The sequence below is a fragment of the Eptatretus burgeri genome, chromosome 9 (genome assembly GCF_056783735.1).
Source record: "Eptatretus burgeri isolate ZD-2024b chromosome 9, Ebu_testis_v1, whole genome shotgun sequence".
NCBI lineage: Eukaryota > Metazoa > Chordata > Myxini > Myxiniformes > Myxinidae > Eptatretus > Eptatretus burgeri.
Window position 1 is genome coordinate 25,156,311 of NC_140969.1, and position 25,225 is coordinate 25,181,535.

The 25,225-nt window shown below is 41.9% G+C and overlaps 1 protein-coding gene and 1 long non-coding RNA gene across 2 annotated transcripts in view; one reads left to right on the forward strand and one right to left on the reverse strand.

Moving 5' to 3' along the window:
- Positions 1–2,637, reverse strand: part of LOC147019743 (uncharacterized) — a 60,233-nt gene extending 57,596 nt beyond the window's left edge. The window contains exon 1 of the long non-coding RNA XR_015061498.1: positions 2,530–2,637. This is a non-coding gene — a long non-coding RNA (uncharacterized LOC147019743). The remainder of the gene's footprint in view (positions 1–2,529) is intronic.
- The window catches only part of LOC147019744 (protein phosphatase 1 regulatory subunit 14C-like), a 42,767-nt gene continuing 19,113 nt past the window's right edge, over positions 1,572–25,225 (forward strand). The window contains exon 1 of the mRNA XM_085894412.1: positions 1,572–2,011. Within this exon, the coding sequence (XP_085750538.1) occupies positions 1,817–2,011 (195 nt within the window). The 5' untranslated portion in view covers positions 1,572–1,816. The remainder of the gene's footprint in view (positions 2,012–25,225) is intronic.

The following is a 25,225-nucleotide window of genomic DNA, read 5'->3' on the forward strand; positions in this document are numbered from 1 at the left end:
CACTGCATTTACATTACACCTAATTCCCACTCCTCTGTTGACACTCTGCCAAATTCCCACTCTGCCTAATTCTTGCCTTCTATTTACACTTCATACAATGTCCACTCCCCCATTTACACTCCACCCAATTCCCACTCCACCTAATTCCCACTCCTCCGTTTACACTCCGCCAAATTCCCACTCTGCCTAATTCTTGCCTTCTATTTACACTTCATACAATGTCCACTCCCCCATTTACACTCCACCCAATTCCCACTCCGCCGTTTACACTCCGCCAAATTCCCACTCTGCCCAATTCTTGCCTTCTATTGACACTCCACATAATGCCCACTCCTCCATTTACAATCCATAAAATTCCCACTCCTCCTTTAACACTCTACGCAATTCCCACTCCTCCTTTAACACTCTACGCAATTCACACTCCTCCATTTACACTCTGCCAAATTCCCACTCCGCCTAATTCTTGCCTTCTATCGACACTCCACATAATGTCCACTCCTCCATTTACAATCCATAAAATTCCCACTCCTCCGTTAACACTCCACCCAATTCCCACTCCACCTAATTCTCACCTTCTATTGACACTCCACATAATGTCCACTCCTCCATTTACAATCCATAAAATTCCCACTCCTCCGTTAACACTCCACCCAATTCTCACCTTCAATTGACACTCCACATAATGTCCACTCCTCCATTTACAATCCATCAAATTCCCACTCCTCCATTAACACTCCACCCAATTCCCACTCTGCCTAATTCTGACCTTCTATTGACAGTCCACATAATGTCCACTCTTCCATTTACAAGTCATCAAATTCCCATTTCTCTGTTTACACACCACATAATGTCCACTCCTCCATTTGCAATCCATCAAATTCCCATTTCTCAGTTTACACTTCACCTAATTCCCACTCCATTTACAATCCATCAAATTCCCACTTCTCTGTTTACACTCCACTTAATTCCCACTCCATTTACAATCCATCAAATTCCCACTTCTCAGTTTCCACTCCACATAATATCCACTCCTCCATTTACAATCCATCAAATTTCCACTCCACCTAATTCCCACTCCATTTACAATCCATCAAAGTCCCACTTCTCCATTTACACTCCACCTAATTCCCACTCCTCCATTTACACTCCACATAATGTCCACTCCTCCATTTACAATCCATCAAATTTCCACTTCTCCGTTTACACTCCACCTAATTCCCAATCCATCAAATTCCCACTTCTCCATTTACACTCCACATAATGTCTACTCCTCCATTTACAATCCATCAAATTCCCACTTCTCCATTTACACTCAATATAATGTCCACTCCTCAATTTACAATCCATGAAATTCCCAATTCTCCGTTTACACTCCACCTAATTCCCACTCCATTTACAATCCATCAAATTTCCACTCCGCATTATGTCCACTCCTCCATTTACAATCCATCAAATTCCCACTTCTCCGTTTACACTCCACCTAATTCCCGCCTTCCATGTACGCTCCGCCTAATTCCCTCCCCTCCGTCGTCTTCCTCCTTGTTAAAACTCCGCCCTCTCAATCCTCGCCTTTCCAGTTTCTCCTCCCTTCTCACCAACGCTGTCATCCACAGTTCCTTCATCGTTGTCTCTTTGCCTGAACAACTGCATCCTCCGGCGTGAGCAGGGGAGGAGGAGGAGGAGGAAGGGCAAAGAGCGCCGCGACGCTGGGAGAGACGAAGACGGACAGAGACTGACGTGAAGGGAGGGGAGGCGGTACGAAGCAACCAAACAGGTGAGGGACAGGAAAAGTCGGGTCAGTCGAGGTGGAGAGACAATGGCAGATGAGCATGTTGATGGCGGTGCTCCGGCTCGTGTAGCCTTTCATGGTGGACAGCCAGAGGCTCCTCCGTGCCCCGCGCTCCGCAGACCCGGCAAGGTGACCGTGCGCTACAACCGCCGAGAGCTGCAACGCCGCCTGGACCTCGAGGAGTGGATCGACGAGAGTCTCCACGAGCTGTTCGCGTGTGACGTAAGTGAATTTATTTGAATTTCAAATTTTCTTGTCACCCCGTCAAATATATACAGTACACTATACATTTTTTTCTCCAGAGCAGAGAAAGGAAATTTTTTTTTTTTGGTAAATACCTTTGGTGTTAATTCTCTCCATGCATTGTAGCAAGTCATAAAAAAAAAATCGTTAAGTGTCCCTTTTCTGTGAGGAACCAAAACCCGAATTTCGACAATACACCGCACTAAGCTTAAATACACCCGGAGGCAGAGGATGGTCCATCCTGTAGATTTGTCGGTTCTTTGGGAAATCGATACTTTTTATGGAGCACCTGAGAGAGTCACCTCAAGCCGATTGATCTGTCTGCATTTCCTGTGATGATCGAACAGTCGGTCTTAAAGGCCTTCACTGTGGAGGAAGACCATTGCCATTGTTGAGGAAACCATTGTTGAGGAAACCAAACCACAAGACCATTATTGAGGAAAAAAAAACAAACAACAAACTTACATTCATAACCTTTCATGGGGTTGGTATCTCACCTTTACAAATAAATGATCTTGAGAGACGATGTTGGAGCCGTTAAAAAAATTTGAAGACCTGGATCATGTCACTTGTCGTGCGTCGATGGTTCGGCGAGTGCATGTCCCATCTCTTAAGCTTGATATGATAAATAGCTTATAGACGGCATGAGCTCAGTTCCTTTTCTCTGAACCCTTTCCAGTTTAGTTGCATCATCAAACAAACACAGGAGCCCATGCCAGGTAACCTTTGGTGTTACCTGTTCACTTTGGGGCACATTTGTTTGTGGAGGGCACATTGAGTTCGTGGCTGTCCCTTTGTGTTTGCAGTTGTTTGTGATGTGAAAGATCCACCGTTACAATTTTGTACAAGACTAGACCTTTCGAAGAATGATACCCGAGTTGAAGTTTCCTTTCCAAGATCAAGGGTGAAAGAAACAAACAACCTGGATGCCCACCTGGAGGTATTATTTGGGTCGTCACCGATTGGGAATACCTCACATTCCAAGTGGAAAATGACAAAAACAAGTGAAATCCTTCAATACAGCGCGTGTGGTGAAGCAAATGAGTACACTAATGTTAAAATATGCAGTTTATGCTTTTTCAGTTGAAAAACAATAAAAAAGCGTACTTAATATTTGAAATGTAAAAATCTTGTTATTATTATTATTATTGTGATAAGCACCTTTATATATATATAACAGAAGCAATGAAATCGTTCGATACAGCGTGGCAGGAGGCCGCAAAAGAATGATAAAAACAGGACAGCCGTTCACAGTGAGATCACATTCCCACGGAAATCAAATTTTCACAAATATCGATGAAGACTCGAGGATGAAGAAAATGTCGAAAGCCGTCAAGGAAGCTTTTTAACGTTGATCAAAAAAAGAAAATCGTACAAATTAAAATAAGGAGAAAAATATTATTATTAATTACGCAGTGAAGTGATTCGGGTTATGAAACAGATACCTGTGTGTTGCAAGTGGATCCGAGAAGAAGAATTCCTTCCGTTCCTTCACGTTTCAACCAATCAAAACGACGCATCGCCTTTCCTCCTTGGTCACTACCTTCTGTCAGAGGTTATCGCCGCCCCTCCACTACTTTGACCAATCAAAGCTCGCCCTGATCCAGAGCTTATCAGAATGCAGCACGAGGTACATCGCCGAACGTGATTGGTCCAATGGTATCACGTGCCGCTGAGGATTGGCGATGCAGCATGAGGTACATCGCGAACATGATTGGTCCAGTCCTGTTTGCTGGAATCCTCGTGCATAACACCGCCCACACAACGCACGTGGTGTCCTTTGACCAATCAGGAGCAGCGCAGTTACAGTATCGTTTCCTTCAGCTCGATTGGTCTTGTCCTGCACGTGATGTTTTCAGGGTTTTTTTCGTTCTTGTTGAATCTGAAGAGATAATTTTTTCGTTCTTGTTGTAAGTAAATTTCAACTACTAATGCATGACGAAACACTTGTTTATGGCTAATATTAAAGAGAATGATGGCATAAGAAGATCTTAGCTTTCTGCGTTCAGCGCGAAATGCCATGGTGGACGGAAATGACGTTTTTCGTTCGTTCGTTCGTACATGAGGGGAGCTTTTCTTCGTTTTTTTCCGTCAAGCAATAAATTAAATGGTTTTCACATATATAACACATTAGTTTCACAAATTTCCATTGAAATACTCGGGTATTTCCGTCAGTTGTCGCCATTTCCGTCGAGGTTACACACTGCATCTACCGGACGACCGTCATTGGCTGTCTTGAGGCACGTGGCGGGGGGGTGGGGACACCAGACCCACCGGAGACGTGGTCGACGACGCCGGGGACATTTCAAACTCGGTGCAATTGTATACAGCGCACGCGCTGTAATAAATTGATCATAAGCTCCGATGACAGCTGATTAGGCATTTCCCAAAGTTCTTATGAGCGATCAAGCGCAAAATGTACAAAAAAGTTCAAACTGTTGACAAACTGCAAATGTCCTGATGCGTGCCCCCAATCTGCGCTCACTGAAGACCATGATGTAGGGCACCTCGGTGTTACCACCAAGGCTGTAGGTTTGTAAGTGCTAACTGCAGGTAAATAATTAATGTGTGCAGGATCAACTCGAGCTATCCTGTATGCTTGGCCATGCCAGTTTGCCCCAGCTTGATTCTGAAGTGCTTTCAAGCTGTCGTGCATGTGAATTAACAGGTTTTTATCAGGTAGACAACAATGAATTACCATTGGACTTTGGTGTGTTTGTCTATTTATTTATTGAAGATCTGTACTTGGTTAATATTCCAGATGATGTTTCACTCTTTTCCATTTTATTAAATTATTATTGATTACTACTTATGCTGCATCCGACTCTTGCATCTGTGAGGACATACCGACACACGTCCGTAAGGACGGACTGACGCACGTCCGTGAGGATGGACAGACATACATCCATACCTTTTTATGTGGAAGATTTCAAGCTTTTAAATAATTAAGCCTCCACCAGCAAAGGGGAAGGCTTATTGCTGATGTAGAGGTTTTTTTTCTACAATTAGCACCCACAATTTTTAATGGTACCACAGAGTTTCTTCAACTCTTAAGACTACTAAACAAATCATTTCGAAAATTATTTTTCATTCTTTAAAAAATATATATTATTTTTTCTTCCTGCACTCTCAACACTCCAAATTCCCGAGCTGTATCTCGGAGCCAGCTGTGACTTTTGGAATGAAATTTTGCATCAATAATGCGAACAGAAAGTATGCGGGGTTGACTGCTTTTTGACATTGACCTCATTTTAAGGCCATGACCCAATTATAGACATTTAAACATTTTTCATCAGAATGAAATTGCCTTTTCAAGGTAACATGGAGCAAGTTGCATTTTTGCTTATTTTACAACATACTCCTGAGTTGAAGGTCAAGGTGAAATAGTGATCTGAAAAAAAACCCCGTTTTATTTTTTTGTTGTTATCGCTCAATTTTGCCAATTCGGAATCTCAAAGATCATTTGACCTTCCAAGATGTTCTTGCATCGTAATAGTGAACTTGCACTGAACTTTTATACTGATATTTTATTAGATTTCTTGACCTACTTTTTTCGGATTGTGACCGAAATAACAAAAAAACACCTTTTTGATCATAACTTGAATAGTTTTCCTCTGATTTTCATGATGTTGAGTTTTACAGACGGATTGTAGATGGGGACACATTTTCTTTTTAATTCACACTCTATCCCTAAATTAAGAAGGTCAAGGTCATATGGTGGTCTGAAAAAAAATTTCACAAAACAAAACATGAAACAAAAAAAAAAAAGGTTTCACCACGAATGACCCAATATCAAATTTTGAGTTAAAAATAATCTTCTGTTTTGATCCCTTCACAGGCAGGGCATTTAATCACAAAGCATATCATCCATTGGTTGGACACTACGCTGGGTGTCCAATCTGCTAACATTCGTTGGTGGACGTTAAAGATCACCCAGCATCTTCTGACTTAGAGTAGGCAAGTTATCATCCCAACCCCGAGTTATGTAATAATTCCTGTGCTAATCTACAGGGGACAATGCATCAATGGTATTGCCATGTCCCTCTCCCCCAGGAATGATGCAACCTCTGACCTGAACCTGTAATTGACTCCCTACCCACTATGCATATAATACTACTGGATAATGATTACTGAAGTAAAGCTCATTTACATTGACCACCACAAATCAGTCATCACATGATGAGCCAGAACCAATAATATGTTGGGTGGTTGCTAGAGTACCCTTATTTTCACTTTTTCCATCTGTCTGTATGTATGTTTGCGTGTTTGTATGAAATGGGCAGCTCTGGAGACCAGAGGAGTCAACTGATTATGATGAAACTTGACAGGTAGGTTCATACCAGGATCTAGTTCTATGCTTTTGAGCAGCGTTGCTATGGACACCACCGTTGCCTAGCAACGGGACTTTTAAATTTTTGAAAAATCCTAAAAAAAATATTTTTTCGAAAATCAAAAATCGGCTTCCAGGCTTTTATGTGCACTATAATCAACCTCTTTGTCAAAAATTTTCAGCCCGATCCGTCAAAAACTGTATGACTAGTATGCAATTATGTAGTGACCACCCATGTCGCCAACCGGCTTGTTGGGTGGTCGCTAGAGGACCCTTATTTTCACTTTTTCCGTCTGTCTGTATGTATGTTTGTTTGCTTGTAATGGACAGCTCTGGAGGCCAGAGGAGTCAACCGATTTTGATGAAACTTGACAAGCAGATTCATACCAGGATATAGTTCTATGCTTTTGAGCACCGTTGCTATGGACACCACCGTTGCCTAGCAAGGGGACTGAAATTTTTGAAAAATCCTAAAAAAAAAAATTTCAAAAATCGCCTTCCAGGCTTTTATGTGCACTATAATCATCCTCTATGTCAAAAATTTTCAGCCCGATCCGTCAAAAACTGTATGACTAGTATGCAATTATGTCGCGACCACCCATGTCGCCTACCGGCTTGTAATGTTATTACCCTGTGCACACAAAGCGAAAAGTGGGGTAAAGCAATTGGTTCATGTCTGTCCATCCGTCCGTCCATCTTATCAGTTTATGATTAAGAAACAACTTATTTAAATCGAACATTATATTTTGAACACGAATCGGAACATGATTATGAAGACAAGTCTTTCATTTTACCATACCCTGGCTCCGAATTTGTCCTGATCGCACATGTGCAGAGGTCTGAGGTAATATTTTTTTACTGTCTGCCTGTCTGGCAGTTAACCAAAATTGAAAATCAATCCAAACAGGAAACTTACTGTTTTTTAGGACGTTATAATGGACACATACAACAGGCACGAAGAACTAATGAAATGCGTTCGATAGGGTGTTGTATTAGCTGCGAGAGAAAACGTGGTTACACCTGGAAATAATTAAATTTATCTGCCTTTAAACATCTTTCTGCCTTTATTTAAATTGAATTATATACTTGAAGACTGTTTCACACAAATCACCTTTATAATACTTCCAAAATCCATGCTATATATTGATATATGGCATTAAAGGCATGGCCTGTTTTTCGAGGTAAAGAGGAGGTGGCCATTGTATTATGGGTATGTACCGATCATCTCCATCAACTACTCTTTATCGTAATCATCATCATTTGTATTAAAGGTAAGTTTCATTATGTTAAAAACTTAAGAAAAGAAACTTCATCTTGTACTCTTCATTCAGGAAAATGAGCCTGATGTTGGCTCAACAGTTAACATGGCTGCCTTAAGATCTTAGGGTTCTTGAGTTTGAGCCCCTGTTGTGCTGTTAAAATATACCAGGTGGGTTGACTCAGCCTGTCATCCTTCTGAGGTTGGCAAAATGAGTACCAGCTTACTGGAAATAGGGGGCACTGCATTAGAAGCACAGCTGTGCTCCCAGCAGTGTTGCAACTCGCACCTACATGCTGCATATGAAATAATAACTCAAGAAAATAAACTTTATAATACGTTCTTAATAACTCTTTTATTCATGAAAATAAATAGCACAAAAAGTTGAAGTCCCTACCAATATTTTCCCCATTACCCCATAAGTTTGCGGTTCACGGGGATTTTCAAGAATGTGACCCCCGCGAATGGCAAGGCCCTCCTGTATTTAGGCCTACTTTTAAAACACTTCACGTGGTATCATGTTCTATGGACTCTCTCGTTGTTTTCAAGTAATGAAGCCAGACGATTAGCCTCGATTAGGAATTCCATTGATCGGCTGCATGTGATGTAGTCTTGCATGAACATGCAGTTGATCAAAATAATAAATATTCAAGATTGTTTCATCTTGTCTAGGTACAGTAACTGATTGACCATCTCACAACATAATTCTGTCACCTGGATATGTGTGATGTCTTCTGAGGTGCACGAGCAGCAAGCTGTACGTAAAGGGAATGGCTATGCATTATTACAACTAATGTAAAGTAAAAAGTGTGTTCGCACCATAGACCTCCTATAGAGAAGGACTGGAACCTCCCATGCTCGGGGTTTGTAACTTGAGTCTGAAGGATTAACTTGAGTCCGGGGCTAAAATGACTTCTAGAAGGGCTGGAGACACGATCTCGGGATCCATATAGGGGTTTTTGAGGACGGCGAGTTCAAGTGTCATTTTCAACACCACCTGAGGTCATCTTAAGGTCAAAAGGTCATATTTCAAGGTCAAATTACTGAATTTTGGTATTTTTTGCCCGTTTTTGTGTCTACCTCATAAACGGTGAGAGATGGCTGATTGTAATAAGATGCAAGTGTGTAGAGCTGTCAAACTTTGATATTTATTGTCATATATCGTATTACATAAACATTATATGCGTGTCACAACACGATGCCTATTACAACTATGTCTATGTCTATCACTAGTTGGAGAGCTTTTCTTGCCTCCTGAGGCATCCCAAAGCTTTTTCTTTGTCACTTACATCGAGGACATGAGCTTTCAATAGAATGTTAGCCAAAGTAGTACATGCAGCATTAATACTAGCTAAAGGTACATCTACAGAGGATAACAGCTCAGCCAAATGAAATCGGCAACGCATTTTAGTCTTGTCATACAAATTATAGGCATTATGTACAAAAAAGACGGTTGACATAGTCGGCACACTCAATCCACCTCTATTCAAATTATCTAGAAACTCAGATGACACCTCGTTACCATCTTCATCATCAATGATCTCCTCCATACTAGTGCTATCGCCATATTTATGAACAAGGTGTCCGGCCAAATAAACTACTTTATGCTTAAGGGCATCATCAGACCCCAAGAGATCCTGAGTGTCTTGAGGAGTAATCTCGTCAATGAGTTCACTTCGCTCATCTGGATTTATGGAAGTTGTACAGTTCTTGTCACAATCAATCACAGGAGAACAAGATTTGGGCATAATGTCATGCTTAATGAGTGTTTGCAAATTTACAATTTTAGCTGCAGCCATAATGTCAACGACGTCAATATAGAAGATTCCACCGCTTCTTTGCCTGGCTTGGCCGAAAAACTTTTCCAAGGCTTCATCTGCAAATATAGCAGGAAGAACGTAATCAAAGTCTTTCTCTGCCAGAAGATGCAGCTGCGACAGAAGGAAGGTGAAATGAGGAAGCTCGTGTGCCTCAGTCATCCAACAGAGCTGGCTTATTACAAGCTGAAGAATTTCCTTGATTGTGCATTCATAGATGTTTACCTGGTCAGTTATGGATCTAATCTGGGACCATTTTGAGAGCAGGCTGTTCTTCTGCAAAGGAAAAAGTCGTTTGGGCACCTCAATGCCATCTTTCTCAACTCTATTCAAGAATAGAAATCCAAAAGGTGAGTGAACTTGTTGGAAATGAAAGAACTGCTTGACAGTTTGTCCAGTAGCATCAGTTCTTGGTAGGTAAAGGTTTTCCTGGTCTTTTATGACGTTAAAGCCAGGAAAATAGGAGCTGATTTTAGCACAGAAGTGGTCGAAATCTTGGATATTGTCTGCAGCCTCATCAGCTGCCTGCATCTTCTTAGCTCTTGATTCTGACATAAAAGATGATGTTGGGTGTGGGGCTGAGGTCACCTGCTTCAAAGCTGATTTCGGTACTCCAGGAAATATTGATGGGGGTTCTTTGGGTCGTTTGCCACCCCTAACTGACACCCAATCACAATTGAAATGTGTCTCACAAATATATATCTCCTTTAAGCACCTCAAGCTTTCTTTCTCATTTGGCATTGCCAATATCCATCTCTCCCTCTCCTCAGGATCTTTTGGGAAGGATATGACCTTTACATAAGGCATCCCATCATAGTTTCCTCTACAACCAAAGCAGCTGCAACGATGTGGCATATTGTCACCAAAGCAAGAAACGACACAAAGATCATGTGAGATCACCAGCTGGACAGTTTCTGTAAGAGAAACAAACAAAACATACATGAGTTAACGATTATAGAAATCAGCAAGTAGGTGCAGTAGGTGCACAATGTCATGTTTTGTCATAGACTTTACAAAAGTTTTCCTCAATGAGTTAGACACAAAAACGGGCAAAAAATACCAAAATTCAGTAATTTGACCTTGAAATATGACCTTTTGACCTTGAAGATGACCTCAGGTGGTGTTGAAAATGACACTATTGAACTCGCCATCCTCAAAAACCCTGATATGGATCCCGAGATCGTGTCTCTAGCCTTTCTCGAAGTCATTTTAGCCCCGGACTCAAGTTAATCCTTCACACTCAAGTTACAAACCCCGAGATCGTGAGGTTCCAGTCCTTCTCTAGAGGAGTCTATGGTTCGCACACACGTTGACACTGTTTGAAAGTTACTAATGTATATTTGTAGTTCACGAGCAGTTTAAAAGCTCTGCGTTTGTATACTTTCCACGTGGCGTAACCCCTCTGGCGATGCCACTCATGGATTTGCTTAATTTGGGGTAAATAAACATGACAGTTGAGCGAGTTAGGACAAGTAGCTGAGTGGCACTGACGTCACAGGCATTGCAGGATTATGAGATAATATAGCCACCATAAAATGTTGTTAAACATGATTGCAAGTATTTTCTTTGATTGAATTGGATGACAAAGTGGGGGAGAGATCTTAAAGTCGCCGTACACTAGACGACGCAAAGCCGACATGCCGAAACAAGATCTTCAGCTACGAATCTTGTTTTATCGGAGACTACCATACACTACTCGATTGTCATTATTTCCTTAAACCAACTGGCGATGAACAAGAAATGCAGGGAGAGGATGAGAACAGTGAAAGCTCTGAGCACTGCTGCTTTCACAACAGTGCTGGTACGTCACTGGCGGAGTACCAGGAGAAATAAGCGGCAGTGGGTAAAAACCCTGGGTGGAGAGAAGATCGACTCAGGGAGTATACATTCAACCTCTTGCAAGTGGAACTTGGTGCAGAAGATAAGTGAATTACCCACCTCCTTCAAATTCCCTGCTTTCCTTCCTGAAAGTCCCTGTAGTGTCTATCTTGTTTACCTCCTGTACCCCACTCCATCCCTCTCCCTTCCACAGATCTTGTAATATCTGTTCCCTACTGTTTTGTGCTTCCCTCTCCCACCCCTCTTGTCTCCTGCTCTATTTGTTATACATTCTGTGTGTTAGCTCTTATATGAGCCTTGACATTGTATCCAAAAAAATAAAAAATACCCTTTCCTTCTGGGAATGTACCGCTACATTAATCTCACATTCCCACTCTTTTTTCCCTTCAATCCTGGAAAGACATGCTTTTAAAACAGGCATTTTTATTATTAATTGACCGGACAGGAATTTTTGTTCCAAGTAAATCAATTTATCAGCTTTCCAACCAAGTAAATGGATTAGTAGCTTTCAAGCGGTACTTCTTTGATTATTCCATGACAGCAAGAACAAATTATTCGGCAAACAATCTTCAATGAACTAGTGGAGCATGTCAATCCGTAGATATCGAGGAGAAACACCACATTCAGAGATGCCATCTCAGCTGCCCAGTGAGTCGTTTTTGACTGCAAGGAATGAATTACTGCAATTTAAATGAGCGTTGTCTCTAAACACACACACACATATATATATATATATATATATATATATATATATATATATATATATATATATATATATATATATATATATATGAATGCACACATGGAGGTGGATACTTTGAGGCCGAGGAGGGCTCCGTTCCACCTTGTGAAACCTGCATATGGAGATAGCCAACACAATACACATTACATATGTGCACACACCCAGTAGGTATATTTCAATGCAATTTAAAGGCAGATATTTTGTCATTAAAAGTTTTTTTTTTATAAAACAATGCACAGTACCATGAATGGCACTATTTTATTGTTTCTGAAGGTTTATTCAATATTTATGGAAACACAGGTCACACTGAATCTTCATAACACCTTTTTGGACTTCATAGTTCACATAAACTGCACCTATTGAAAAGAAATGCTGCCGATGATATGACTCTACAGCCTGAAGATACTGAAAGCTGAAATTTAATTGGTAAATACATTGCATCACATCTGAAATTGCAGCACTCGACACCATGATGCACGATTGTCGCCAATAACTCACCGAAAAGGATTAACATGTTCAACTTTTATGATTGTACACCGACGCACCTGAAAAATTAGTTGACGACGATCCTCAACCACCGCACATTACGTGGTTATCAAAAACTGTCGCGGACAATGTTTCCGCGTTGCATCGGCTAGTGCACAGCAGCGCACGGGCTCAAAGAAGAATTTGTACTTCAATCACGTGCAGGAAGAAGACCTTCATGTAACATCATTGTCATTTAATATTAATTACAAGGACATTACGAGACAATGGACAAACACACATATGGTGGATGGAATTTGAACCTGGATTCTCTACATCATGAGCCAGGTGTTCAGATGGGAACACGAACAGGCCAACCCACTTGCAGTTCCACACTTTGTTATTACATTGCGTCATGGTTCATTACATATCTAAATTGTGATGGAGGATTGCTTTGAACGTCATGGAACTTGCTTGATTAACAAACGCATATGCCGTGACTAGTTATGTTTCAGCAGTCAGGCATGGTCTTCAAATGGAAGAAAATCCTGATTGGTACAGCCTGTGAGAAACTACTCAGTTCTTTTTGGACTGTATAATGCTGGGCCTGGTCCTAGTTTAGAACATTTTGTGTTGTAAGCAAAGATAAATACTGCCGAAAGGTTTGGCATCGTCTTCGTGTGCATGAGTTCAATGTGCTGCAGTATCCAAATGACAGAGTGAGATTGATTGGAAATATTACATCATACTTGAAACATGTATATTGAGAGAGTTTGCTGGAATTTGTACTAGTTTGAGAAAAGCCATATATACAATCTCGAGTATAGGCTTCTGCGGTGGCTATGGCGGCCTACCTTCCATGCTGGGCATTCTGCCTGGCCTTTTATAAACCTGTGATTGGATGTGGGGGCTGCCAATATAACTTCAAGGTATGCACACTCACCTTTGAGCTGCCTAGCTTAGGTTTGAATCCCGACTGAGATATAAACTGTCAACCTGGTGTTTCACAGGCAGGGCCAGACATCAATGTGTGTGTCGTCCCTCGGATGGACGTTAAACTGGGAGTCCCATCTGCCAACGTCAATTGGTGGTTGATAAATATCCCACAGTGTTCTTCACGCAGAATAGGTGAGTTGATGCCGGAACCCTGAACAAAATCCATGCCTGAACGCTCTCACCAACAGGCACTTGGCAAGAGTAGCGAGTAGGGCATTACACCTCAGCATGAATTGACGGAGGCCTTCGTTCCGCAGTGAACTGAAAACATTCTAATGATGACGATTGATGTGCATGTTCATGAAGCAAAAGAGCCACTTTCACCCCCTGATGCTCACTAAATCAGCCAGAATGATTCATTCCGCTTTCTCTATTTCTGATTTATTTTACTATGGTGATACCATTTGTTTCTTGGAATAAAATTGGTGTTTCTTTTCTATTTTTTGGTCCAGGTCGTCGATTTGTGCTGAGTGTGTAGGAATTGATGGCTTTTGTAACATACTCTTCCTAATGACCATGTTTGGAGCCTTTCTGTGAATGTGCAAGCACTGGAGAGCAGGTTAACTCTGGCAATGGTGCCCCGTTTTGGGCTTTAGTTCAGGGTTTTGCATTGGGAAATACTCTGTCCTCCAGAAAAAAAACAAAAAAACAATCAGTGCTTTCGCTGAAGATGACGCTTGCACTCATTCGTCTATTTGTTGCTATTATTCCCTTATTCCCATACTGATGGCATCAGGACATTCAGGACTGATTGTGAACATTTCCGTCGATGAGAATTAACCCTGAACAGGTTACTACCATATTGTAGGGTGTTGCAGAAGCAGCCCTCAACCTGGGAATTTTGTGTTGGCCAACCCAGGGTACAGTTATCATTACACAAGGACCTACCTTTTCATAAGGGAGAGTGCTCTTCAATGGTTGTTTAATGTAAATCAGTGAGTGCTATCAAATTGGATGGCTGGCTTAATGCCACCTTCCTCAGGACTGCACTCATTGAGACTGTGCTCTTCCTGTGCTGCACTAGGATGATAGTTTATAGTCAGACTGGGATTCTAACCCAGATAAGACAGCTTGAAGGCAAGTACGCTACCTCTGAGCTGTTATCCTGACAGCTCATCCAGTTTAACTTCACAAAATGAATCCACACACACACACACACACACACACACACACACACACACACACACACACACACACACACACACACACACACACACACACACACACACACACACACACACACACACACTTGTAGATGGTATCGTTTGCATAGGGTCGACCTTTGGATTGTCATCTCGACCTTGTTCCAAATTCCTTGTGTGGAATCGAGCATATAATTAACCACCTAATCTCGTGAAGATTTTTTTCCTGCTGCCTAATCGTGGCGGCAGCCTCTTGAATCTTATTATTGGGAAGCCTTTAACATCTAATTATAGAATCAACTGGGATTGCAACTCAACCTTTTGGACCGGATGTCACTGATAAACTGCTACACTGTTGTGGGACCAGGAACCGTGTGCCATGGTGGCTATTGGCACATGGATTGCAGCCTATGGTCAAACAGGCCGATCCAGCTCATGGTGAGCAAGTGGTTTGGTCGTCTTGGAGGTTCCTTTGCAAAAGGTTACACTGCTTGCTATGTCAGAGTGTGGTTGGTGTCTCAGCAACAGATTATGCACTGGAAACAAAGAAATTAACCAGGTCGTTTGCATGTTTAATGTGAACAGCCTTCTTTGGTGATGAAGAGCAACCAACACACACATATCCATGTCAGTTGAAAATATTGTGAGGAACGTGGCCCCAGATAACTCTGAAAGGCCGACGCATCTTAGAAAAGGACCACAGACACTGTCCGCAACTCTTGCCCCTGGCCGGATCCTCGCACCCAGTGTCAGTTTACCATACATGTGAGATGACTGAAGCAGATGGGGAACCATGCCAGCGGCTGCACAATGGATGACAATTGGCTGAGCGAACCAACATTACGTGTCGCACCCTATCATCTATCAGAGACCAATTAACCGCTTGGGATAATTACCCCCCGGGAGCACTACCTCTGACCAAGATAAGTCTAGACAGTTCCTGATACCACACGGGTTTAATTGCAGGAAGCATGGCGAGAAATGGCGGGAAATGGCGGGAAAACACGAGCAATTACAATTCAAACAAGAAATCATGGGAGAAATACAGCAATGGCAATACAAGCAATAAACACAAATTTACAGGCACATATACATTTACCTTTGTCCCCGACACATCATTCGTGCCATTGGATGCCTTGATCAATCACTTAGCACGATAACTAATTGGTGCCAAAAGATAACCTGAAGAAGTGAGGTATGGTGGGAGGGGTAGGAAGAAGAATAGGTGAGAAAGAAATGGTGAGGGGTTGTCTGCATGCTCCGACACATTTCCAAAGCCCGGCTGGATTGAGGCCGCCAAATGATGCGATGGTCCGTGAATTGCTCCCCTCACATTCCCTCCAGGATTCCTCCCTCCACTCAGTTCATGCCCCTGATCTCCTGGGGCACCCGATGGTATCTCGTTGGATGCGTTGGATTGCGCAGCTTTTGCGAAAGTGGCTGCCAGTGAGACAAGATGAGGTGGACAGCTCCGACAAGGCCAGGCGGAAAGGTTTGCAACCAAGCTGAGGAGAAGGCGTGCAAGGCTTGGTGTGGAGAGGAGCGTGTGGTGAGGTGAGGAGAAATGAAAGGTGCAAGGTGAGGCGAAGCGAGCTGTAGAAAGAGAAGGATAAAGAAAAGAAGACATGAATCTCAGTGGTGAAGAAGTACGAAATGTTTGAAAAGGAAGAATTATGTCAAGTCCCCCAAAGGTGCGAAAGAGTGCTCAAGGTCTTGAAGTCCGATAAGTCTTAAAGTGAAGAAGAAAGTCTCTTTCTCCCCCCCCCTTTTATTCCTCCACTCCCCCCTTTCTCATTGCGGATTGGGGATCCTCATCAGTGCAGAGGCCACAAGGGTGGACTGACCCTCACTGCCGATAATTTTCCAGGTCCCGTTCCTCTGTCCAGCAACGGAGCCCAGTTGGTGAGGAAGGGTCTTTGTTGTGGATGTTTTGGGAAGGGGGAGGGGGTGAGAATTGGCACATACCTGTCACTTTGTGATTGTTGCCTTCCTGTTGACAGGAAGCCACAATGATGGCTGAGAGCAAAAAGGAATGGTGTGAAGTGTGTGTGTGTGTGTGTGTGTGTGTGTGTGTGTGTGTGTGTGTGTGTGTGTGTGTGTGTGTGTGTGTGTGTGTGTGTGTGTGTGTGTGTGTGTGTGTGTGTGTGTGTGTGTGTGGTGCTGGTGTGGATGGTTTGAGTCCATGGTATAGAAAGGAATGAACAAGTACTAAAGCCAAGGAACATTCGCAACACATATCATCCACATGAATATGATACATACTTAATAGCAAAACTGCATACTAAGGCATAACTAGCGTTAATCTACGTGGATGCGCTTTGTCCTCCCCGGAGCTCACAACCGTGACAATATTATGTGTGGTGATTTAGAGTTATAAGGCTGATCAAGGAACGTTGACACATGAGGAGTCCATTTGACTCATGTTTGTGCTCTATCAACACCATATTAAACCAATCTACCAGTTTGTTGACTTAATTTCACTTAGAGGAGGAGGGAAGGGAGGAAGGACGTGGTTGAGGGAGGGAAGGAATGAGGACCACTGATGACGGATTAATGGACATCACCAGGGTGTTGTTATACACATACATATTAATGAAGAGTCCGCCCTTACGGACGAGTTAATTCCCGTAGAATTGGCTTACGAATTTTAGAGTGACTAGTAATACCCCCCACTGGGAGTGTCACTACATAATACACATTTACATACAATTGGGATCCTCCACCCACCCTGAACCCTGAGGACTATGAATATCTTTTTACTGCCTAAAACCTTCCTGGGCACACCCTGAGTACAAACACCAGTTTTCAAATAATTCCGTCCAGCGGTTCAGATATGCATAGAAGTAAAATGAACAATACAAACAAACAAACAATCCCTTTCTCTTGATCCAATACTTTCTTTTGCATGGATTGCTCCACCTCCTCCTATTTTCTCTTTCCTGTCACATCTCTACATCCTGTAGCCTTTGAGTTCTGTCTTCCAATATCTATATTTATTGAACCAAGCCTCACTTCCTGCAACTATATCATACTCCTCGCTATCTACTTTAGCTTCAAGCTCTTCCACCATCTGCACTCACTTCACCCTCAACACGACCTGCACTTGCTTCATCCTCAACACCGCCTGCACTCGCTCCAACCCCACCACTGCCTGTACTCGCTGAACCCCCCACCACCACCTGCACTCGCAGGAGGGTGAGGAGGATGGGGAGGATGAGGCGGAGGAGGAGGATGAGAACGAGGACTTGCTCTTATCTCTATTGAATCATTTCCCAAACATCTTTTCACAGTCTTTCATTGCCTCCATTGCCTCCCAACTAATCCAATCCCAGGATAAAGAAATGTACCGCTCCACTTTCCACGTAAACAAATAGGCCTTCGAACACACACTTCTAAATATAACATACAATTCTTCACTATCTCTTCCTTACATGACTGCAATGTTGAGCGATATCAAATACGTCACACCTTCCACAAATTAATAATACGAAATACGAATACAAAAAACAACAGAAAATATCCACTTATCGTGTTCTGCCGTAAGTAGCGTTGAGTCCACCGGAGAAACTCTCCAACATCTTGTGAGAACCCCATTTTACGGAGGTTAATCCCCATGAGGGGCGCTGAAGGGCAAACATCGGTTCTGTATTCTAAGTGAAGGATTTCCCCTCCATCTTTAATGTTCGTCTCTGACTGGTAGATCGTTACTTCTTTTCATTCCGCCGAGCATCCAAGACACGTTGTTTCGCTGATCCATCAATGTTCATGATGCGAATGTTCATGGTCCATCAATGCAAGTCTCAATCCTGGTGTTGGCTTCAAGGTTAAGGTGGCTGGCTTCAGATCTTCAGGGCTTGAGTTCGAGATCCGTTGAAATAACACCAGGTGGGTTGATTCAGCATGTCATGCCTATCATCCTTCCGAGGTCGGCAAATTGAGTACCAACTTCGTGGTGTAATAATAAGCCATTCGAGTATCCTTCGTCGGAGTGGTGACCCCTCCAGGACTGTACTCCTCAGCCAATGAAACTGCCTTGGCAGCCCTATGTGCCTCATGGTGTGTAAGGAATGGTTATTATTATTGTTATTATTATTATTTATTTGAGAGTCTGAATGAGGAAACAAAATGAAGTGAAACACGCAAAAAGGATATTTTTTACAAGTTGTCATCGTTGTGGTTTGTGTGCTTCTTCCGTTTACTGTTATTTTTATATTGTTTCATGAAGTATTACTATATATAATTTTGTGTGCTCCTTTCATGTCCATCACATTTTTTTTATTCCGGAGGGTTGCTGCTGTCGTACCGGTAGAACAGCTACATTAAAGCTCCAGCTGCTGCTGCTTCTTCTATCGAAGAAAGGTGGGCCTTTAAAACAGGTTTTTTTTAATTATTATTAATTGGACACTAATTTTTGTTCCAAGTTTATTGATTATTAGTTTTCTAGTGGTACCATCTTATATATTATTTCCGAGTTTGTGGTTTCGTGTCGCGCTATCTTCGACTTTGTTCTGCGCTCGAGTAACGTGATATTCGGCTTACATTATCTCAAAGACCATATGAGGTGCATGGTACAAAAAAAAAGTAAATAAAATGGTTCTGAAACAGTGAAATCGTATTCCACTTACTGCATTAAAGTAAAATTACTACTGATACTCTGCATCAGTTCCTTTCTCAAACACACCCACCCCAACATGTCGCGCAGAGCGCGAGTTATGCTGGTTTCATTATTGTACGACAGCTGAAGGAATCCTTTCAATTAAAGGGTCTCACACTCACACTCACCCTCACGCACTCACATGCTTCTCCTTTTAGGAATGGATCACCTTAGTTCAGTTGTATATCATACTGCATTGGTACGACCATTTTGCCACGCCGTGTTCCGTTTATCACCCACATATGTTTCACGTATTTCGTTCTCATTATTTCTCCGCTAACTAAGTTGTTGGAGGCATTATGTTTTCGAGTTGTCTGTGCGTCCGTCCGTATGTACGTCTGTCCATGTTAATTTCTCTGTTTTCTCTCCAACTGCTTGGCGGATAGAAACAAAATTTTCACCATCAGAGCGACCACTCGTGTGGAATGTTTGTATGATAGCTATGACGTCATAGGTCATGTGTAGCGGCAGCCATGTTGGAAAAAAAGGAAAAACTTTGGACCTCTGTATTTCTGAAACCGCTTCATGGAAAAAATTGAAACTTCGCAGATGTGAAGTCCTCCCCGTGGGAAATAAGTGTGATTTTTTTTTGATGATGTAATAGGTGGCTTTGTTAAGATGTCATAATTGCATACGTGAAATGCTTTATCCGATCAGTATGAAAATTTTTGAGGGTCATCTAAGGCTAAATTGAATTGGGGGGGGGGGGGAATCGATGATGCCATCGGTCACGTGGTTCGGCAGCCATATTTTTTTAACATTCAAAAAAAACCTTCAAAAATGTTCTCTAAAACAGCTGAACAGATCGAGGTGAATCGTTACAGGTATGATCGCCTATCCATGAGGAACAAAATGTTTTCCACCTATGATGTCATAGGTCACATGGTTTGGCAGCTATGATTTTTTTTGGGAGAATAAACCTTTAAAAACCTTCTTCTGCAGAATGGCTTGACAGATCGATGGGAAACTTCACCCACATGTTCCCCAGGCCTTGGCGATACCAGGGTGTTCACGAATCATTAATAGGTCACCTTGTCTGGCAGCCATATTGGATTCAACAGAATTTTTTTAAAAACATTATTTCTTTTGAACCGCTTCATCAATCGATGTGAATGTTCAGAATTATGATTTAGTAGTCATGTGGAAAATATGTTTTAAATTTCAACCTGATCAGACACATGGTCTGATGGCCAGAATTATTTGATATTTTGAATCTGGGTTTAGGGATTTAAAGCAATCTTGGTACAAGTATGTATAATGATGTAATAATGTGGGCGGAGGCTTATCTGGCGACAACGCGACGTCAAAGAGTGCCCTTCTTGTTTGTGATTTGTTGTTCCACCAGGAACACGCTCATGATTTTTCAGTTGCCATGTTCTTTACCGAAACACGTCATCTTTCTGTTCTGAAAATAAAGCACCCGCTGGTTTTCCCTTAAATTTCAAGTGTCCTTGATTGATGCTTTGATTGCAATGATGCGAAGAGGAACATTTTGTGCCTACCATCAAATTGTCATTTCATCGACTTTTGCTCTTAACGGTTGCTCTGAAAACTGGAACCTTTCCCATCATTCAATCCGTAATAACACCGTGTTCATGGTCCATCTATGTTCTCATTTGCCGGAGATGCAGCTACAGCAGACTTGTTGTCTAAGGATGTTGGCCTTATTTTTCCTTGCAAATTGCTGCCTGTGTGCAAACATCATCGCCTTATTAATATTCCTTGTGTGCTGTAATTCCGTGATCATATTTTGCAGCTCTGTGCAAGCAATGTAAATTACATTAATGAAGGGAGTGTACAAAAGATTTGTTTTCTTTTCAGCATTTATTTCATTTTGGTACAGTGGAGACCGATTGGTGAAGCCACTTGACTGTGATCCAGGTGTTGTGGGTTAAAATTCAGGTGAAGGCAGCAGTTTCAGGGATTTGGATTCTCAGTTCCTACTGATTGGCATCACATGCTCGGCATTCCAAGCTCCACCCTCAAGGTCATTCATGGGTAGCTGGGTTTTGTTGATAATCCTGGTGTGGCATAGCCAGTCTCCTGAAACTAGAATGTTTTCCAAAAGCTGACAATTCAAATTTTTAATGCTGACCTACTTTTTGCTGGATGGAAACCCATTTCCTTCTTGTACACCAGTTTCAGTTTCGTCGACGATAAGCCAAGACTTGTTGTTGAGGAAACTGAAATTGGTGTAATGATTGACATTCTGGAACAAGGTGTGACCCAGTAAATATGATGAATTCCAACCACGGTCTTTGTAAACTTAAGAGATCTTTATTTTAATTTTTTTTACAGCAGTCTTTGGTTGAATTCAAGAATGTACTTTCACCCTCGCCATGTGGCAATGCCATGTTGAAACCCCTGCTTGCGAAGCACAGTCTCAGGGATCAGATTTGTAGTTTTATATCTCCTTTAACACTGTATTGTTTCTGTCGTTTTATCTGTCCTTGACATTGTAAATATTTATATTATGCTGTGCACAGCACGATTTAGTACAGCACCATTCATTTTGTGCTGCGGTGATTTGTCGGCTCAATGAAAACTCTAAACTCAACATATGATGGAATGAAATGGGAATTTTGAAGAGTTCAGTGTCATGGTTTATGATGAGGGGAATGAAGGCAGAAGGAGAAAAAGGGGTGGGGGTGGAGTGGATGTCAACATAATTATCGCAGAGCAAAATTTGTTCATGATTTTTTTTTTGTATACAGTGTTGAAGCTCGTTGACGAGTGAGAACACAAAACAGATCGGCATGAAACAGAGAGAAAAGAATAGTGGGAAGGGAGAGGGATGGGTGGAACATACCAACATCAGAGTTGAAAGACAAATTTAGAGGCAGATTTGGAGAAATAAGGGATATGGGAAAGAATGAGGGAAAGGGAAGGACAAGGGTTGGAGAAGATGAAGAGAAGCCGCAAACTCTCAATCAGAAAAGTAGAAGGAAAAACAAGAAACACGGAAAGTGGTGGGCTTGGGGAGGGTTAATGGGGTTAGAAATGATCATGGCTGTGGATAGGGGATGACCTGAGATGGTGATGAGCAGCTCTCTTGAAGGTCTGGAGGGAGGAATGAGATTAAAGAGACTTAAGGAAGTTGGTTCCACAGGTGGGAAAATGGAGGAATGAATGATGGAGGTGAGTTTCACCAGAAGGGGGTTACTGTCAGATCACATATGCCATGCAGAAACCTGGAGAAGAGAGAGGGGTAGGAGGTGGGGGCAGAGCACAGAAAGGGCAGTGGGTGCAAGACCAGAATGGAGACAGTAGAAGACAGAGAGACGATTGACCTTCAATGTGAGAGTGATAGACCAAAAGACTCAGCTTCATTTCAGGAGATTCCAATGAACTTGAAGGCCTTGGTTGGTTTTCATGACGTCAAGTTGAGCAAGTTGTAAGGCAGGGGCACCAGCCTAGAGGACAGAGCAGTACTCCACCAAACTATGGATTGAAGGCCTTGTGGATAGATAAAATGTCAGGTGTGCCAAGAAAAGATTTTGCATGACAGAGACTAACTTAGAGATGTGGTTTGCCAAAGAAAGATCATGGCTGATCGTGAGGCCCAAAATTTTGAGTGACTGAACCTCTCCAAGAGGATTGTTAAGGAAGTAGATGCGAAGGTTTACCAGGTGGTCTTTTCGGAGAGACAGAGAAACAGAGTGAGAATGTGAGATTTGTCAGGACTAAAATAATTATTCCAATTGTTTGACCGGCTCTTGATTCCATCAAGGTCTGCAGAGGGAAGTGGCTGCTGCTTGCCTATTTGATTGATGATGGATGTTACAGCAGAGGGTGGACTTGTCAGCAATGAAATAAAGATGATTTTCCAGTCGGAGAGATAATTGCTCAATATTAGGCAGAGGCGTGGGACCAAAACACCGCCTTGGGGCACTCTCGCCTTGACTGGGAGAAGAGATGAGAGGATCACATTGATAACCCTGATCTTCTGTCTGCCCTCCATCTATTGTTGGGATAGTGGAAGCAGCATTTCCCTGGTCGAGTGACCGGGTCTGAATCTGAACTTGTAGGCTGAGATCAAAGCGTTAGAGAAAAGGAAATATTTTATAATTAATTCCTGACCTTGCTGATGAACAAAAGTAAGTTGATAGGTCTGTAGCTCAGGGGATCCGTTTTTGCAACATCTTTACCCTGTGCACGTGAAATGAAAAGCAGGGTTAAGCAATTGGTTCATTTCTGTCTGTCCATCTGTCTGTCTTATCAGTTTATGATCGAGGAACAACTTATTTAAATTCAATGTTATATTTTGAACACTCATCGGAACATGAAAAGGAAGACGGGTCTTTTGTTTCGGCCTGATTGCACATGTGCAGAAAAGAGGAGCAAGATGTTTTTTTTTTTTAAACTTTCTCTGCCTGTCTAGTGGTCAAACAAAATTAAAACTTATTCCAAACAGGAAACTTACTCTTTTTAAGGACTTCACAAAGGACACATACAACTGGCACTGATAACTAATGTGACGTGTTGGATAGGATGGTGTAATTGACACTGGGTAAAACGGTGGTAAAACGGAATTAATTATTTATATGACTTTTACAATCTTTATATTATTTAAATTTAATTATGTATTTGAACACTGTAGAAGACAAATTGCTTTGTTATCGCTTCCATGAACCTCCAGTTTAGCAGTATTTGGACACGTGAAACAGGGTGGTGGTGAATAAGACTGCTTCAATAGCGCTAAACTACTGTACTTTTCAAAAAAGATCTTTAAAATCATTATTTTATTACAATTGAAGTACATATTTGAACACTGTAAGGGGTATCATGTTCGATGAACTCTCTAGTTAAGCAAGGCAATGAAGTTGGCTCACTTCCCCAAGCTTTCACATTCATCTTGCATGAACAAGGTGATAAAACATTCATCTTGCATGAACAAGGTGATAAAACATTGCTGGCTGCTATGACAATACCTCAAAGATGATGTTCAAAGAAACAGGACTTTGTTGTAATGATTGACATTCTAGAACAAGGTGCGTCCAGGTGGCTGGTGGGTTTGTTTTTTTCTGGTGTGTCACAACATTCGAGTTTCATTAACAAATGCATACAGATATGTAGTTGTTTAATGTAACTTGCTATATAATGATGATGCATGCATCTTGATTACCTCCACCACCAAAGAGGGACAGAGGTTACGGTTTCATCTCCATCTCTCTGTCTGTTTTTCAGTCTGTGAGCAGGATATCTCAAAAAGTCATGGACGGATTCGGAAGAAACTCGGTGGACAGGTTGAGGCTGACACGGACAAATTGTTTCGACTATTTTTTTATACGAGGATCCGGATCAAGATACTACTTTTTTTTTAATTATTGTTCACAAATGGGAGCTATGGCCAAAAACAATATGTATCATCCATCCATCCATCCATCAATCCATCCATCCATTGGGACCATACTCTGTACAGAGTATCAGTGCTGCTAAAGCAGTCTCCTGAGCTATTGGGCACAATCCTGGACGGTTCACCACTCCAACACAGGATACTCAAATGGCTCAATCATCCCAGTAAGCTGATACTCACTTTTCTGACCTCTGCTGAGTCAACCCCACCTGGCATTAATTCAACAGCAAAGCAGGAGTTGAACTCAGGACCCTTCATTCCCAAGCCTGCCACCATAACCATGAAGTCAACACCATGATATCTCAAAAAGTTGTTGATGGATTATGACGAAACTTGGTGGATGAGTTGGGGAGGTGATAAGAACAAGCAAATTAGGTTTTGGGTGAAGTCCGATGCAGAATGGGATACAAAACTTCAACTGTTCAGCCAGGTGGAGGTATGCGCTCTCTTGAGTATTGTTCTATTTAATGCATTGAAATCATACCACACTATTAAAAAAATTGTTTTGATTTGAAGATGTTTGTTCAAAACATCAGTGGATATGTAAATATAAATTGAGGGCTATGAGAAAAAGTCACTGCTGACGTTAAGGTC